The sequence below is a fragment of the Pieris napi genome, chromosome 5 (genome assembly GCF_905475465.1).
Source record: "Pieris napi chromosome 5, ilPieNapi1.2, whole genome shotgun sequence".
NCBI classification, from domain to species: Eukaryota; Metazoa; Arthropoda; class Insecta; order Lepidoptera; family Pieridae; genus Pieris; species Pieris napi.
The window spans coordinates 6,044,641-6,063,359 of NC_062238.1; the positions used below are offsets into that span (position 1 = coordinate 6,044,641).

Consider the following 18,719-nt stretch of genomic DNA (forward strand, 5'->3'; position numbering starts at 1 on the left):
AGGAACACATCATCACTGGTTTTTGATGACCACTATCATCGGTTAGAACCAATTAAAATCGATGACATGTTTGATTAATTATAATAGTCACGAAACTGGGAATATAGGTCAATAAATATCATATATATATTCATTCTACAATAAGGCTTTACCGCATAAAGTTACTTAAGTAACAATTTGTCAATATATTTAGCGTCATTTTGGTTCACTGATACGGGCCATATGATCCTGCAAGAAATATGAACGCAATAATGAAAATTTATATTAATTCAAAGTCCATTCGTCTTCGTTTTTTATAATATGTATTTACGATAGCTTATGTAAAACTCGCTTTTTAATCGTTGTTTGACCTTTAAACATCTATAAAGCGGCTAAATCATACAAACTATGCTTCAGAAAATTATATCTTTGTTTATTCAAAAATATTTAAGTGTTACAACGTGATTAAAATATGTTAATATAAATTTTTTAATTGACATATATACATACTAGTGAAGACAAAAATTTCAAATATTAACTGCTTGCGTTGCGTAGGAAACATTTTTAGTAGCAAAGGCAAAAATAAATTAAGTATAATAATATAATTACTTGTTTTCCTACTAACCGGTTGATATTGCGTATGATTTGAATGTTATTTCTTTATTTTGTTTTTAATGTTGCCGCATCTGACCCAGTCCTAGGACATCTATTACAAAGCGTGATTTAGATCTTAGACAAGACGTTTTAATTTTCAAGTGAAGGTGAACAAACAAGGTGAACTAGAGACATCTTGTGGTACAAATTGATATTAGTAAAACTGTCACGTTACAAAGTAAGGACTTGTGACGTCACACTAAGGACAAGTTATGTAAAGATTTCAATTGCAATGGAAAACATGTATAAGAATTAAAATATGCCTCGAAATATAATGATAATCGCATTGGGCATTTTCGCACAAAGTACTAAGTCCATTTAAATGTATCAAATAAAACCAACCAAGAAATGTGTAAATTATAATAATTTAGACTCATAGCGCACTAGTAATAATAAAAAATATTGTAAAATGGAATTTTCTTTTTTTATAACTTTATTATGAATTTTACACAATAATCAAAATGTAATAGTGACATCTATTTAACGTGAAATAAACTAAATAGTCAGTGCACTACTTACGGTTTCTTAGTACAGTGAGTAAATTTCCGCTAGGTGGCAGTTACGTAAAAATATAATATGTCCTACAATAGACCTAGATTCACGTCATGTGATACTAATAATAGTTTAATAGACTTCCGCTAGATGGCAATAATTTCAATTATATTAATAGAGGCTATAATAATCAATATTTATAATTTATACATATTTTGAATATTTATTTCAATCTTGTCGGCACTGAAAAGTTTTAAATAATTAGAAATAGCTGTAATATCAGTGTAGTATCAGTACTATTTTCTGCAATTCATAGGAACATTAGACAATATACGCCAATGGTGCAAACTAAAATCCTAAATAATAAATGTTATTAAATAATAACAATTGTAATAATTTATATTCTTATGGATAGTTGATTTGCTAACAGTATTTTTTTTATTTCAGTCTTATCATTGTCAGTTTTTTTAATAGATAGATTTTTTAGATTCATCGTTTTTTCAGATGCAAATGTCATCGTTCGTTCAACTGTCACAATAGATTTGGCGGGAAACACGGAAACATTGTGATTTGCGACCTCGCGGCTTCCGTTTTAAAACTACAAAGTGCGCTTAAACCTAGGAACTTCGGACTATTGTCGATTACGTGACAATGTTTTATGCAACTGCGTTTACTGAGGTGAGCTAGTTTTTTTAATGGTTTGTATGCTTACTTACCGTCATTTACAAAGACCAATATTATTTAATCATTTATATATTGTAAACAAAATTTTTGAATCATGTTCGAATTAATTATAAACTCTATTGAGTATATTTCTGTAATGTATAGTATTTCGAAAGCGTTACGTTTTGAAAGCATGAAATAAGCTCCAATGTTGCGTAAATACTAAATATTCCGTCACCCAATAGAGGTTACATTTAGGTTATCAACAGTTCTAGTATAACTTTTAAACTTTAAAATAATTTACTTTAATATAATTTTTATAACTTCCTATAACAACAAGTAATTATTACTGGAAATGCAATAAAATAAAATGCCATTTTATTTCCATCTGAGTTTAGGACTAGTTTTTTATCGTAAATTCTTTCATTGTATTCACAGACCGAGACGTACGATAGCTAGTAATTTAAATATAATGTTAAGAAAATAGTAGTGTGCATAGAAATAATAGAATATTAATATTAAGTGGGTGGGACACTTATTTACTTAGAAAGCAGAACTAATACCATTCAAGTTTTAAAAGCAATACTCACATAATGGTAATCTGTTTCTGATAATTATTGTCATCAATAAAAAATCCTACTAGTTTTTCCACAAAGTATGTTACAATATCTATTTTCAACACCCTTCATATCGGCCCGGATAGCTCAGTCGGTAGAGCATTGGACTTTTAATCCAAGGGTCCAGGGTTCAAGTCCCTGTTCGGGCGTCTCTTTTTGCATTTTTATTTTAAGCTTTCATAAAACTTTATTCAACTCAATATATCTTGACCTATTTTCGTTATTCGATAATAATGAAATAAACTTCCCCTCTTGTCGAACCAGTTTATTTTCAATAAACAGCGTGCACCCTTCACCTATTCACTTAACGAACAATGACATTATTTCACACTATTCTGCGACAAAGCAGAGGCACGTTTTATTTGCTCGCAATAATTTTCATTCGTCCGCGCGCAGCCGACACCGGTAGCCGTTTGGAGTGACGCGACGCGACGCGAGTAACTATCGTAACACAATTCGAAATTCAAGCCATAAAATGACCCGGGCTTCCGCTTTCAAAACGGTATTTTAGATTTCGAAAATGACCAAGTACAAGTTAAACAACAACGTACGTTCCTCTTCCGAAGTGACGCTCACATCCTATCTCTCAGGAAGCATGGAACGGAAGGACAATGTTTTCTTACAACTAAGTCCTAACGAATCTAAATGCAACGTTTGCCCTAACTCCTGTTATACAGATCATACTCTCAGTTTGGACAAGAGTACGAAATTTGGCTTGAATGAGTTAAAAGTTGAGAATTTGGAGCGGGATGTGTGTTTGTGCGAGAAATTCAATGGTGGATGCAAAGTGTGTCCTAACCCGAGCCCAGCGCCAACACTGACCATTAATTTGGAAGGTGCCCAGAAGGAGTGCTTATCATGTCATGGCACCTCATTATATCCTAATAGTAAGTAACAATTTGTTTCTGTACATAATACCGGCGATTAAAAATCACACCAATATCCAGCTGCTGCTGCTGCTGTGACAGTTTCCTTAAAAATTAAATGAAATTAGCGAAATAAAGTATTTATACTTGAAACTCAATTAAACGTAATAAAACTTTAACCGTTATATATATTAAACTCATGCACAGAATCATATAACTATATCAAACTCTTTTTTTAATTTAGTGTAGCAACAATTTGTAGCTGTATTTTTGGTTACAATATAATATAAAGTGTATAGTTACTAAGCTATTAAATAAGGGTAGGAACGTTTCAAATAGGTTTACAATATCGAGGGTAACATTTATATTTTAATTATAAAACTGTTAAATTCAAAAGATTCCGTTAGGAACAAATAATATGGGATTTTCCAACGTTAACAACACCTGTTTGTCGTAAGACAAATATGTGTAACTGTATATTTTTAATTTAAGACACTTTTTATGTCTATACTTTATTTTTTTTCCACTGTAGAGATTTGTATATCTAATATATAAAATTCTCGTGTGCGGTGTTTGTGGTTAAACTCCTCCGAAACGGCTCGACCGATAATCATGAAATTTTGTGTGCATATTGGGTATGTCTGAGAATCGGACAACATCTATTTTTCATCCCCATAAATGTTAAGGGTAGTCCACCCCTAAATATATTTTTTTATTTTTAGATATTTTTTTTCTGTTTTTCATTAAAAATACATACAACCCCTAACTTTCACCCCTCTACGATCAACCCCTATTTTTTTATTATAAATGATATACATGGCAAAACGAGGTTTGCCCGGTCAGCTAGTATTATATATTTTACGGTGACATATATTATAATACTAGCTGACCGGGCAAACGTCGTTTTGCCATGTATATCATTTATAATAAAACAATAGGGGTTGATCGTAGAGGGGTGAAAGTTAGGGGGTGTTTACAATTTTACGTTAACATATATATATTTTTGTTTTGGAAAACTACATGTTTAATACTCAATGGGTCTTGGGATAAACACATTCCATAGAACATCGTGATGTTTTTTGTGTGTTTATGACCAGTCTTCCTTGCGCACAAACATGAAAAAAGTATGTTTCAATGTTAGTCAAACATTGAACTTCTCGTCAAGTCCGTTAAATAAACAAGCAGTTAGGAAAGCTATTTACATCAGGCTAATTATGTGTTATTGAACTTTAAATCAAAAAAATACTTTCTAAAATCATTATTTCTAAAAGGGTAAAATTTATATTCATTCTTAGCTTATTCTCGGTTCTGTAACCCTATGCCCTCTGAAGAACTCCCGTCAAAAATGTAAAGGACTCTGACATATGGGTGCCAGTAGCTAATAATAATGTGAATTTATTATTATTATTATATTTATAAAGCTTTCTAGCATCACCAAAAATGTGAATACTTTTTTGGGCTTTGCGTTTAAGTACGTAAGTTATATGTAATTTGTACATCATACATGAGAATAGATCCACAAACAAATATTATACCAATGACTAAATAGACAAACATAATGGTGCACTGAGTCTTTGAATGTCAACGTAAGAAGCCGGAGCTAAACTATAAACCTTCTTTAAAATGTCCACGTAGGTATATTATCTTCGTAAAATATATCCCAAAATTATGCTTATTTAATTTTTCAATTTATCCTTGAACGATATTTTGTTATGACGCTTATTAGTATGTAACAAAAAACACGAACAAATGAATACCATTTCTATTTTATGTATAACAACTTAGAATGCCATATTAAAAAAAAGCTATTATATAATAAATACTAGTTGCTATTTTTAATGTTTTCTGTGATATGTAAATCACTTTTGTGGCACTCGGGTTATTTGTGTATTAATCACACACATCAAAAACACTAAATCATGTGTTAGAAATATAAAAAATACATAAAAACATTCCAATAATTAATATTCCATTTGCCAAGATCTAGAGAATATATTCTTGACATGATTGTTTCTTTATTCACGCGATAACTTCATTCCATTATCGGCAATTCGATTTAATTAAAATTTTCTCATTAATTAATTTCTGCTCTGGAAAAATTGGAGGATTTATCAAGGTAGACTAGAACTTAAAACTTCGAGGCTGTCTTATTAACATTTAACGGGTTTGATATAATTTTTATGTTATTTGGATAAATTAATTAATGTACCTAAAGCATTGTTATCTAAGCAGAATTTACACAAAGTTACGTCTTGGGTCTTTTGTTTCACATTATTTTCCAAAATATATTCCATGACCGTACGAGTAATGGTTGATTTTTTTATATAATATGGGGCACACGGGCCGGAGTCTCACCTGATGTTACGAGTACGTGATGATACTCTCAATGCCAGAAGGCTCGCGAATGCTTTGCCATACTTTTAGAAATTGGTAGGTATGCTATTTTCTTCAGGTCCCTAAGTCCAATTGTTTCGGAAATACTTCAGTAGTCTGGTATCCACATAGAGGTGGCGCACGGGAAATCTTCCTTAAATAACGCTCACTTGTGGAACGACGGATGTCGAGGTGATACGGGTAAAATATCGTATTCTGCCTCGCCGTCCAAAGATGTAACTCATCTGTAGGTATAATCCGAACAACTCCTCTGAACTCTCTCCATGGTAAATGCGGTGGAAGATGCAGAGATAACCAAATCTTTATGCAACCAAGGGATCAAGCTGCTCGGAAAGTGACTGTTCGTCGACGATTCAAACCACTCTTCGTTGAATACGGTCAAGTAGAAGCTGGTACTGGGGAGCTCCCACCCAGAGATGAGAACAGTCTTCATATGGGGCCTAATTTACGCTTTATTCAGTTGCAAGCGATGGCCCGGAGACAAGTAACGTCTTGCCTTGTGAGCACACCAAGCTTCTTGGAGGTTTTTTAGAAATTCCCTCCAAATGACCGTGAAACAGAACGTCGTTCGATATGTCAACGCCCAGTATGCTGGCTGTGGCTTTAAGGGTCCCCGCACATGGGCCACCGGCCACAACCACAAAACGCCGCCACTGGCATATTTCCTGTAATTTTCATACATTTTATGGACTCGCCGCACACGGTTGGCGCCGGTGGCGGCCACACGCTACAAATCGTCGCAGCTTGCTTCTTGTGGCTCGCACCGGCCGCCAAACGCCGACACAAAAAGCCGCCACACGCCACTCGCGCGATTCCGCGCCCCTCTCTCCCTTACCTCAGTTAACCTGAAGTCGACGGTAACGCACGCACGTAGTCTGTGTTTCATATAGGTAGATAAATATGGATATAGAATTATTTATATCAGAGATACAATCCCGTCCTGCGATTTGGGATTCAAAAAGTGATAGTTTTAGTAATAGAGGAGAAAAAGTGAAGGCCTGGGAAGAAATCTCGTGTTACTGGCCAGCCTGTATTTTGTATATTTTCGAGTCCCAATATTTTCAAAGTGTGACGAAAATTGAAACCATCCCTTTTGCGAATAAAGTTGTGCAAAATGCAACAAGATTTCACAATGTCTTCTGAGAAATGAACAGAAGTGTTTAATAGGCGATGTAATATTCTCCATTTGTTTGCTAGTACGCCGAAGGTACACTCAATGCAATGTCTGGCACGGCTTAACCTATAATTGAAAACTTTTTTGTCTTAGTCCAAATATTTTCCAGAATATGGCCTCATCATATTTTCACTGAGGCCAAATGCTTCATCATGTATAGTTCAATGGTTGTCGATTACCGACCTGTCGTGGTGACGAGATATTTAATAAACCTTCTTCGTCAGAGTCCATTATGATACTGCAGGCAAGGATTAAAAAAAGTAGCAGCCACCGACCGCAAGTGTCGACCACCGGCCACAAGTGGCTGTCGCGCGCTTCAGCTACCTTTGTAGCCGCTTCTAGCTTCTCGTGGCGGCGTTTGTGGCTGTGGCGTGTGGCCCGTGTGCGGCGACAGTAACCAGAGTGATGATGCTCAGTGCACATTAATCAGTGCAGAGCCGGGTTTCGAACCCACGACCCACACTAATCAATATAGATAATATTCTCATGTCAATTCTAACTTAACTCCTCGAAAAGTCTTTATACATTCCTAATAGTTTAGCCCAGCCTAAGAAACTATTTTTATTTATTTGAAAATATTTTATGTTTATGGTTTGGCGTTAAAAGTATGAGTATCCCTTTAAGTTTCATCCTTCAACCACTAACACCCATTTTTAATAGCGATGGTAGTACAGTGCTGTATCATTATACAGCAAACATTTGCGGGGCCAACTAGTATATATCTATAATCATTGTTTGATGTAGTTTTATATCTATTAAACCTTTTTTGCAATTGTTTGGTAAGCTTATTCCTGATTTACCAAAAATATATCTGTATTATAACCTGAAAAGTTAGCAATACAGCACCTCTACATAAAAAAAATTTGTGCTATTTATTATAAAGTTATGTTTAATAATTATGATTTATTTTAATTAAGTTGCTATGATAATTCGTCAGGTTCTTTTCATTGCATTAACATATATCAACATATAGTGAAAAAGTAGATTATAAATGTAGATTATTCATAAAGCATATAATTTTTTGTATTCATATTTCGATCAGACTAAGCTTCTAAGAATATATCTTCAGACCACTAAAACAGAAATTAATATAAATTTTAATACATACATAATTAACATAATTGTGTATGTATTTAAATCATTAACATATTTTTTGTGGATCTACTCACATGTAAAATTAAAAATTATATATAATAACTTAACTACATAAACGCAAAGCCAAAAAAAGGATTGCAGAACCGAAGTAAACAAAGGATTACATTTTTTATTGACTTCGGTTTTGGTAGCTATTAGCAAGTTGGTGCTAGAAAGGTGTCTATGGTAAATTCCAATTTTATTAATCATCTGTGGTAGGGCCAAAGCTAGCGCATGTATGTTACGAGTATTCTAAAATTTGCTTTTTATTCTCGCTTAGTGTATGTACGTATAGAAAATTAAACTACGTTTTATGTTTGAATCGCGATGACGAAATTACATTTATGAGATATTTTTAAAATTCTACTATAACAACAATAAAACTGTAACTGCTGCTTGTAGGAGCGATTGCACACTTACATTTATAATAGCATCTGAAACATAATAGCTTTATAATAAAAATGCATGCATTAATTCGCGGTAAGATACGCTACGCAACATGGTTTTTTATAATAGCGCTTACAATATGGTCGCATATTTTTGCCAATAGCTTGTTAACTAAATAAATATTCTTAACGGTATATTCCGATATAAAGTAGACTGAAACAATGAAAAAGTATAGGAAGGTTCAGTCGAATAACTGCCTTGACGATCTAATTAGCGAGTAAAAACGTAATTAGCCTTTCCAATCGATCTCAGGAAATCGAGCAGTAACGCAAAAACTATCAAGATCCATTTTAAAACAAAAGCCATTACTAACACTTTTACATTTCAATCATGCCTGCAATAAGAAATGGAGTCCAGACGGCAGCCGATACTTTTGTTATTAATAGAAGATAGATATGATAGATAGATGAATATTCTATGAAGCAATGTAAATATTAAAGCACCCCAAAAGTGGTTTTAATATTTATATTGCTTCATAGAAAACAAAAACTAATAATAATAATAATCTTAATAATAATAGTCTAACTGAGTTATTGCGTTTCACCAGTGACGCGCGTTTAATAGTTTTTGCGATACACGTGAATATTATATAAGATAATTCACACTTAGTAAATCTGTATACAGCGACAAAAAATAGAAATTTATCTTACATATTCAATTCGTTCTATTTAGGCGAAGGATTTCACAATAGGCCAAACATTACTAGCATAACAACGGCGCGATAATTCGTTTAAACGTCAGAGAACTAATAACTAATAGAAGTGATCTGAGTTCATTAGCATAAGAAAGTTTTGGCCAAATGTCGTAATGCCATCTACTATTTACAAGGAATACAACTGACTCACTATTTGAATACTTCAAATAATACACGTTCAAGGTAAAAGATAAATAATAGAACTATTGTGTAAAAGAATGTATGACTGTTAGTACATTCTTTTCTAGTAATGATAGTACTGTTATACACGAATTAGTTTAAGTAGATTACGAAATATTAGTTAGAATAAAATATAGAGAGTAGGGATCGCAAGTTTAAAGGGTTACCTAGTAAAAACCTTAAGTAGTAGGTGTAATGTGAGATTGTAAAAATAATTAAAAATGAATAAAAAGAAAATTAAAACAAATTTAAAAAGTTTAGTCCATGTTGCAGTGTACCTTTAACTTTGTCAGTGTTTCCTCGCTGTATTGCGATACTTACTCGTTCAGCGAGGATAGCACCAGCTCTGGGGTCACTGGTACTATGTATCTATCTATTATTTTGGCTTCATTTATTCCTTAGTTGAGGAGTTCCCGAAATTCTGGCAGCATTTAATCCCTGTATTCGTGTAAAAAGCGCATTTATATTATTAAAATAATGTTTATATTGAGGTTCGCGGAGATTTCTAAACATACGGACACAAAATAACTTCGTGCATCTACCAGTATAAAACCATAAAAATATATAAACTAACAACATATAATTCAAACGTATCAAGCTGAATATTAAATAATTGTTTGGCGATATCTAGTGTCAGACAATGTCCCTCCTTTAGTTACAATAACATTATTTGTTTATTAAACAACTTCTTTCCGCAACTGTCAACGTTTGGAGGTGTTTTTATGATAGGAAGTCATATTTCGTTGATACGTTTTTAAAATCGTCAATTTTACTTTGTTAACATTGTTGATAGTAAAACTGTTACATTATAAATTGGTATACGTTCAATACGATTTTTAATAGCTCTTGAAGAGGAACATGTAAACTAAATTGTATTCGTTTATTTAATATATAAAGCCTAATGTTTGGTTTTTAATTTTCTATATAATCAGATTACAGGATATAACCTAGGAGTTCTTGACGTAAACGCTAATGCAATAGAAAATAAAGTTATGTTTGATTATACTGTTATACTAGCTGGCCTGGCGAACATCGTACCGCCTAACAGTCGATTCTTTATTTTTTTTTTAATATGTACTTATTCTGCTATTCGGTACACCGGTCTAGCTAGTAAGATAAAAAAAAGAAAGTTGATAAGACAACAAATACATTATGTCAAAAATAAAAATTTTCCTTTCCGGAACCCCTCCACTAACATTTGAACTTTATGATATGGTATTAAAGTTCAAATTGACTTTTAAGTATTATTACGAATATTATGTATGGGACTATAGAAAAGTGTTGTTTTTAGACTTTTTCCACTTAATTTTTGTAATTTTTCACCCGTAAGAACCATCCTCGTACTTCAAGGAATATTATAAAAAAAGAATTGGCCAAATTGGTCCAGGCGTTGTTGAGTCTATATGCGCTTACCAACACATTTTGCGAATCATTTTTATACTATAGATATTACGAATTTAGCATGATAAATTCGCAGCTACCAGCTTGAAAATATTTCCTAACACTACCTACGACCTACAAACAAAACAATGATCAAACTATTTATTTGTTTGTGCTTTGGCGTCGCCACGGTTCATCAGACAACAATACTTCGACAATGACAACCGTCGTGTTTTATTGCTAATATCGAAATCATTTAATACTATCGGTACTCCCTATGAACATAAGGCGCAGCTCTGTAAGGTAAACAATGTGCACAGAGGCAAAACTTTATTATGTAATATCTAAAAATGGTTTTTAAATTTTTAACTTCTAGTCGCACACATCCTTTTCGATACACTAATAGCTGAGCTTCTTATTTTGAAAATGGAAAGTCTGCTGAAGCCGAATAAAATCACTGTTCTCCCCTAAAGAAGGCTCTAAAATGCTCAGAGATTTTCATAATAGAGGTTTTCAAATTGGTGGGCTGTAAAGGCCATAGAAATAATCTTTTTTTTTAGAAGTTGATTTGAATATTTAATATAATTCGTGAGCGATACAACTATTATAGCGGTCATACCATTTTTATACATACTACGATTTGACTTTAGCCTAAAAATAGGCTTCAGTTTCGGTGATTACCTCTTCATTATAATACTATGTCTCACAAACTAATTATAATAGTCCGACAGATGTCTAAATTATACACGTTATTACACGTGTCTTTCGAAGGTCCCTAACCTAACTAAAAATCATATTAATATAACTCTAGTAGCGCCATCTATGTGTGACAATAAATAATTGTATGTAGTATATTGTTGTGTAATGAAAGTACTTTTATATTAATAAACTCGGTTCCGTTTTGTATGTGTGTATGTACCGAATTCCTGGCGTCAGAATATCATTACTCATGTCATTTGACTAATAGAAGCTGCACCCCGCTGGTAACAACTGACTAAAGATCGCACGACGTATGAAATAGCCTCGTTGACGTCTTTGTTGATTAACGGGCATTGAGCACAGGAAACATCGATTTTCATGCAATTTCCAACTGTTTTATATGCATTTACGTGATTAAGGAGCTATTATTGTTTAACCATAAATTGATATATGAAAAAGCAACAATCTTACCAATTCTAGTTTGTTTAGTTCAATTATTTTTCTAGTTATCTGAATATTATAATATATTTTTAAAATAAATGCAATGTCTCAGACCAGGGGTCTCCAAACTACGGCCCTAGGGCCACATCTGGCCCACGGACAGATTTTGTCCGGCCCGCGGAGAGCTAGCATACTTGAAAACTCCTTTTAGAGAACATATTTTTTATAGCAAATTAAATTTAGTTTACTGAAGTATTCTAATTTTATGTTGAATAATTATTAATATGACATCTACATCGATATGGTCATGGGCTAACTACTCATAATAGTGTTGTAGGTTTATTGTTATTGTTTTTGTGATAAAAACACAACTTATATCAAGCATAATCACATAATATGGTTTTGGCCCTCGGAACTTACTGGAGTAATCAGTATGGCCCTAAGGCTTGAAAGTTTGGAGACCCCTGTCTCAGACGAATGCGGGGTCTATATGAATAGTTAAAATTCCTTTGTGATATGATGAGAGTATCAGAGTAATTATTATGAGGTTGTCTTGCGGGGGGTGGTGAGCAATCTAAGTGTTCTCCAAGAACTCTTTGTATTTGTACCTATGGAATATGTGCGACGGCGAAAGACAAGATTGTTTGACTAGAACCAGTCTGTTGCACAGTTCCCCGTTAACAAAGACATTGCGCCTACTGAATGCTGTCTCCGACACTGTCAAAATCTTTATATGATCGCAAAGTGAGTTCACAGTAGCAGTATTGTGTATGTTATGTATTTAATACAAAAAAGAAACCAATCAAAACGAAAAATTAAATATAATAAATTTATTATATTAAAGTCGACATTATCGTTTTGGTTTAGTACTGTAAGTATAGTGTATATATTTTGTAATAAATAAATAAATAACCGCAGTTAGTTTCATATAGTGAGTTGAAAAGTTACCATAGTTTATGCGATATCCAATATCTTAATTAAATATCTAAAATACTAAACTAATAAACATTTTAAAGCGAACCGAGAACTGCCCTGCGATTCTGTAACTCACTGTTAATCCGTGAGTCCACTACGCAGTAACAGCGCTCCCTTCGTCACTGACGTAATTTTTGGAATCTCATGGTATTCTGTTAAGAAATTTTACATTACGTCTTGATAAGTGGAGGCAGGTAACCTAGTAAGTTGTTGTCTATTAATATCGTGACAATTGACTCATTTTATTTTATAAAAAGAGTAAATTGTCAAAATTTTCATCATACATAAACAAAATATTTTTAATAAAACAAAATAGAGAACAAAATGGTCGACGTTTGAAATAAAATTAATAATATTAAAAACACTCTCAGCGCTGAGTTTTGCTGTCAAATCGTTCGTTTCGGTGTCATGTTACAATTTGGTATTCTGTTAAACAATAACCGCGACAAAAGCGCCGCTCAAATAAGATTGTTCACATTTGGAACTAAAATTTGGCACTGCTACACTTACGCGCCAAAATTGTTGGTATTTGGTATTCTGATACATACCATTTGACATCTCATCTCATTTAAATGTACATTTTGTACGTCAAATTAAAAGTTGCTCTTCCCTCGCTGAAATCGTCATTTACCAGTGAGTTAGCCATTTTTAGCGAAGTTAAAACTTGTTTTATGTGAAAATATTCTAACATAGGACAATCTATATGTATCTTGGGGTAAGTTTATAAAATAATATTTATCAATACAGCATTATTTTACGAAAAAAATTATATATATAAACATTAAGCTTCGTGAAATTGAACTTTGTTATTGTTACAGAAGGCCCGTTTCCACTTTTAAAGTTTAAACCTCTATTTCAAGAAATAAATGATGTAATCCATTAAAAAATACTTAATATAATATCTATAGATGGCGAAGAAAATGTAGGCACGAAACGACCAATTGGTTTCTCGGCGTTGGTTATTATCGCTTTTTTCCAATACTCAAGAAATTATATGGTATTGACGAAACCTAGAACATATGCTGCTGAGATGAACGAAGAGTCTAGTAAATACTAAATAGATGATCTAAGGTAAACATTTTGATTACTTTAGCATTAAAAATATAATTTTTATCCAAGAACCAATTTTTCGATGCAGTCTTGATCATGTCTTGTCTCCAGCAGAGATAAGTCGAACAAAAAACGATAAATAAGATAGGTAAATATTGTAATATATTTGTATTTTTCTACTATACTAAAATTATAAATCTAATAATTTCAGAGACCCCCAAATGTTCAAAATTCCTGATAGAAAAATACATTCTGCCTTTGAAGAAGAAGAATATTACATGTGTATCATACAACAAGGCCCCTGGATATAAAAAGACACAATAGTGCAGACATTTTCAAATTATTGAATTTCGACTATCCTTCAATTTATAATAAATGATAACACAGTACAATTTCGGTTCCTATATTTTTATAAAATATATTGATATAACATTAAGGTTTTGGATAAAAACATTATTCTGCTTTACACAAGTATGAAATACCATCATTACATACATGATGGTTTAAGTACTTATTAAGCTTTTTTAAATTTATCGTTCATAACTATTACTTTTTACAAACTAATTAGAAAATATATTAAAATAAATATATTTGTCTACAAAATAAAGTAGATGTTATTGATTAGCTCTATGTGAGGCTGGGTTTTAATTAGTTTTTATTATACTTAAGTTTGTTTTACTGAAAGTTATTTTGTAGTGTGTTAAAAGTTTACTATAATCATTAAATTAAATGTTTAAGTTATTATATTGTTCTTTTATTCACCTATAAAGTAACATGGCTTATATATTTTTCATTTCGGCTTAGCTATGTATTTAACTCGGTTACTACGTTTTCTATAGGCAGTCATTAAATAAGTGGTAGATTTAATTAATCATTTTATTAATATAATATTATTAGATACAAAAAAAAATATTATGAAGTACACAATTATCTTAAACACGGTAATACAATTTTTCATATAAAAATCATAGTTGTCCAAACTGCATTCAAAATAGATTAGTGGTCTCGGTTTAATATCTCTTCTTAACATTTCAATAATTGGTCATTTTCTTCCTCATTCTTGACAACTACCACTGATGGCTGTAATACAATGATTATCTGTTAAAATTGTAAATAGGGAAATGTGGTAGGTCACTGTACTGACACAATAATATTGCATAGCAATTTAATTATTGTAAAGTTAAGGTAAATAATAAAAAAAAACTTGCATAAAACACACAAAAACTTATATATGGGATATCTTTGTATTTCTAAGTAAAGTATCTTAAAAACATGTTTGATAATATTATAACTAAGCCAAATATTATTAAAAGTTTTATGGTAACAAGGCTTAGTAATTTCGCACAGTATTTGATTCAGTACTATGAATAAAAAAAATCTTGAGCAAACCTATATTTAGACTCAAAAATCCAAATCCAAGTATGTACTTTAAAAACAATTATTTATTAATGAAACAAATCCAAATATGTTTAGTGTTAAAGTGTAGTCAGCAGCAATAACTATCTTTTGATTGCTTCATTAAATAAGTTACGGCTATGTTGTTTCCAACATTTAAAATTAACGTTGATCACTCTAAATGGTATGAATTTGAGCAATTGAAAGCTTATATATTTGATCCAACATACCTAACATGATTATTTATACTTGTATTCTGAAATCTGAACAATTAAATTAAATTCAACTTGATCAGTTAAAATTAATACTTCTTATATTTCATGAATGGAATTTGAAGTTAGGAAACCTAAAAATATTTTTTTATTTGACATTTTTAACCAACAATTTCATTATTCTTTACAATGTCGCTTCGATTTAACCTATTACATTTGACTTCAAATTTGCCATCAAACAAACAAACTTTGTTAACTGTTTTACTAGACACTACTTATTCCTATTTATTTACTATGATAGTTATTATATTTCTAAAATAGTTTTAATAGAATTCAGTTTTTATGAGTGTTAGTAAAAACATAGGTAATATTGTTGTTGTGTGTTTGACCTCTGAATCACTTAAAAAGGTTGCAATAGTAGTTTCATGGCATCTAAAAAGTACCAACACTTGCACTTACACAAATGAATAAATATATAAACACTAATTTTTCTTCTTTATAGATAGGTACCCTTTTATTTTATAATTACTCAACAAAATATTATCTGAAAACATTGGTATTAACCTTGGTTACCTTTAGTAACATTTTGAAAATTTAAAACACCTATCCATCCTGTTTACTTTGAATCCGTAGCCCATTTGCTGAGAGAATCACTTTTAGCGTGACATCATCTTTTATCTTTTTGTTAAGATAATATTCTTAAATGTTTTACAATATATCCAGATGTTAGGTATCCCTTGTTTCGTGCTGAAACATAATTAATATTTTTAAGTTTCTGTCGCTCATATACACCACGGCTGGTCAGTTGTCGGGTAAATACGAAATATAAACTCTTAATTGGAAGTTATAAACAAAATACGTAATTTTGTTTTATTAAAAATATTTTGCTTATGTATGATGAAAATTTTGACAATTAACTCTTTTTATAAAATAAAATGAGTCAATTGTCACGATATTAATAGACAACAACTCACTAGGTTACCTCCCTCCACTTATCAAGACGTAATGTAAAATTTCTTAACAGAATACCATGAGATTCCAAAAATTACGTCAGTGACGAAGGGAGCGCTGTTACTGCGTAATGGACTCACGGAATAACTATTATTTTATAAAAAGAGTTAATTGTCAAAATTTTCATCATACATAAGCAAAATATTTTTAATAAAACAAAATTACGTATTTTGTTTATAACTTCCAATTAAGAGTTTATATTTCGTATTTACCCGACAACTGACCAGCCGTGGTGTATATGAGCGACAGAAACTTAAAAATATTAATTATGTTTCAGCACGAAACAAGGGATACCTAACATCTGGATATATTGTAAAACATTTAAGAATATTATCTTAACAAAAAGATAAAAGATGATGTCACGCTAAAAGTGATTCTCTCAGCAAATGGGCTACGGATTCAAAGTAAACAGGATGGATAGGTGTTTTAAATTTTCAAAATGTTACTAAAGGTAACCAAGGTTAATACCAATGTTTTCATATAATATTTTTTTGAGTAATTATAAAATAAAAGGGTACCTATCTATAAAGAAGAAAAATTAGTGTTTATATATTTATTCATTTGTGTAAGTGCAAGTGTTGGTACTTTTTAGATGCCATGAAACTACTATTGCAACCTTTTTAAGTGATTCAGAGGTCAAACACACAACAACAATATTACCTATGTTTTTACTAACACTCATAAAAACTGAATTCTATTAAAACTATTTTAGAAATATAATAACTATCATAGTAAATAAATAGGAATAAGTAGTGTCTAGTAAAACAGTTAACAAAGTTTGTTTGTTTGATGGCAAATTTGAAGTCAAATGTAATAGGTTAAATCGAAGCGACATTGTAAAGAATAATGAAATTGTTGGTTAAAAATGTCAAATAAAAAAATATTTTTAGGTTTCCTAACTTCAAATTCCATTCATGAAATATAAGAAGTATTAATTTTAACTGATCAAGTTGAATTTAATTTAATTGTTCAGATTTCAGAATACAAGTATAAATAATCATTTTAGGTATGTTGGATCAAATATATAAGCTTTCAATTGCTCAAATTCATACCATTTCAAGTGATCAACGTTAATTTTAAATGTTGGAAACAACATTGCCATAACTTATTTAATGAAGCAATCAAAAGATAGTTATTGCTGCTGACTACACTTTAACACTAAACATATTTGGATTTGTTTCATTAATAAATAATTGTTTTTAAAGTACATACTTGGATTTGGATTTTTGAGTCTAAATATAGGTTTGCTCAAGATTTTTTTTATTCATAGTACTGAATCAAATACTGTGCGAAATTACTAAGCCTTGTTACCATAAAACTTTTAATAATATTTGGCTTAGTTATAATATTATCAAACATGTTTTTAAGATACTTTACTTAGAAATACAAAGATATCCCATATATAAGTTTTTGTGTGTTTTATGCAAGTTTTTTTTTATTATTTACCTTAACTTTACAATAATTAAATTGCTATGCAATATTATTGTGTCAGTACAGTGACCTACCACATTTCCCTATTTACAATTTTAACAGATAATCATTGTATTACAGCCATCAGTGGTAGTTGTCAAGAATGAGGAAGAAAATGACCAATTATTGAAATGTTAAGAAGAGATATTAAACCGAGACCACTAATCTATTTTGAATGCAGTTTGGACAACTATGATTTTTATATGAAAAATTGTATTACCGTGTTTAAGATAATTGTGTACTTCATAATATTTTTTTTTTTGTATCTAATAATATTATATTAATAAAATGATTAATTAAATCTACCACTTATTTAATGACTGCCTATAGAAAACGTAGTAACCGAGTTAAATACATAGCTAAGCCGAAATGAAAAATATATAAGCCATGTTACTTTATAGGTGAATAAAAGAACAATATAATAACTTAAACATTTAATTTAATGATTATAGTAAACTTTTAACACACTACAAAATAACTTTCAGTAAAACAAACTTAAGTATAATAAAAACTAATTAAAACCCAGCCTCACATAGAGCTAATCAATAACATCTACTTTATTTTGTAGACAAATATATTTATTTTAATATATTTTCTAATTAGTTTGTAAAAAGTAATAGTTATGAACGATAAATTTAAAAAAGCTTAATAAGTACTTAAACCATCATGTATGTAATGATGGTATTTCATACTTGTGTAAAGCAGAATAATGTTTTTATCCAAAACCTTAATGTTATATCAATATATTTTATAAAAATATAGGAACCGAAATTGTACTGTGTTATCATTTAT

General features: G+C 31.0%; 1 protein-coding gene, 2 long non-coding RNA genes and 1 other non-coding gene across 5 annotated transcripts in view; 3 read left to right on the top strand and 1 right to left on the bottom strand.

Annotated features, from left to right (window-relative positions):
- The first annotated feature begins 2,481 nt into the window (after window positions 1-2,481).
- Window positions 2,482-2,554, top strand: Trnak-uuu. Its single transcript has one exon. It is a non-coding gene; the product is annotated as a tRNA-Lys (tRNA).
- Window positions 2,555-2,773: 219 nt separating this feature from the next.
- The window catches only part of LOC125049367 (sodium-independent sulfate anion transporter-like), a 45,134-nt gene continuing 29,188 nt past the window's right edge, over window positions 2,774-18,719 (top strand). The window contains exon 1 of one of the 2 annotated variants that reach the window (XM_047648589.1): window positions 2,774-3,292. In XM_047648589.1, coding sequence (XP_047504545.1) covers window positions 2,926-3,292 — 367 coding nt within the window. In that variant the 5' untranslated portion in view covers window positions 2,774-2,925. The remainder of the gene's footprint in view (window positions 3,293-18,719) is intronic. The other variant, XM_047648590.1, reaches the window with a different exon arrangement.
- Window positions 14,890-16,358, bottom strand: LOC125049370. Its single transcript, XR_007116999.1, has 2 exons — window positions 16,011-16,358; window positions 14,890-14,919 (listed from the first exon to the last, which is right to left on the bottom strand). It is a non-coding gene; the product is annotated as an uncharacterized LOC125049370 (long non-coding RNA).
- LOC125049369 lies at window positions 16,490-18,038 on the top strand. Its single transcript, XR_007116998.1, has 2 exons — window positions 16,490-16,917; window positions 18,009-18,038. It is a non-coding gene; the product is annotated as an uncharacterized LOC125049369 (long non-coding RNA).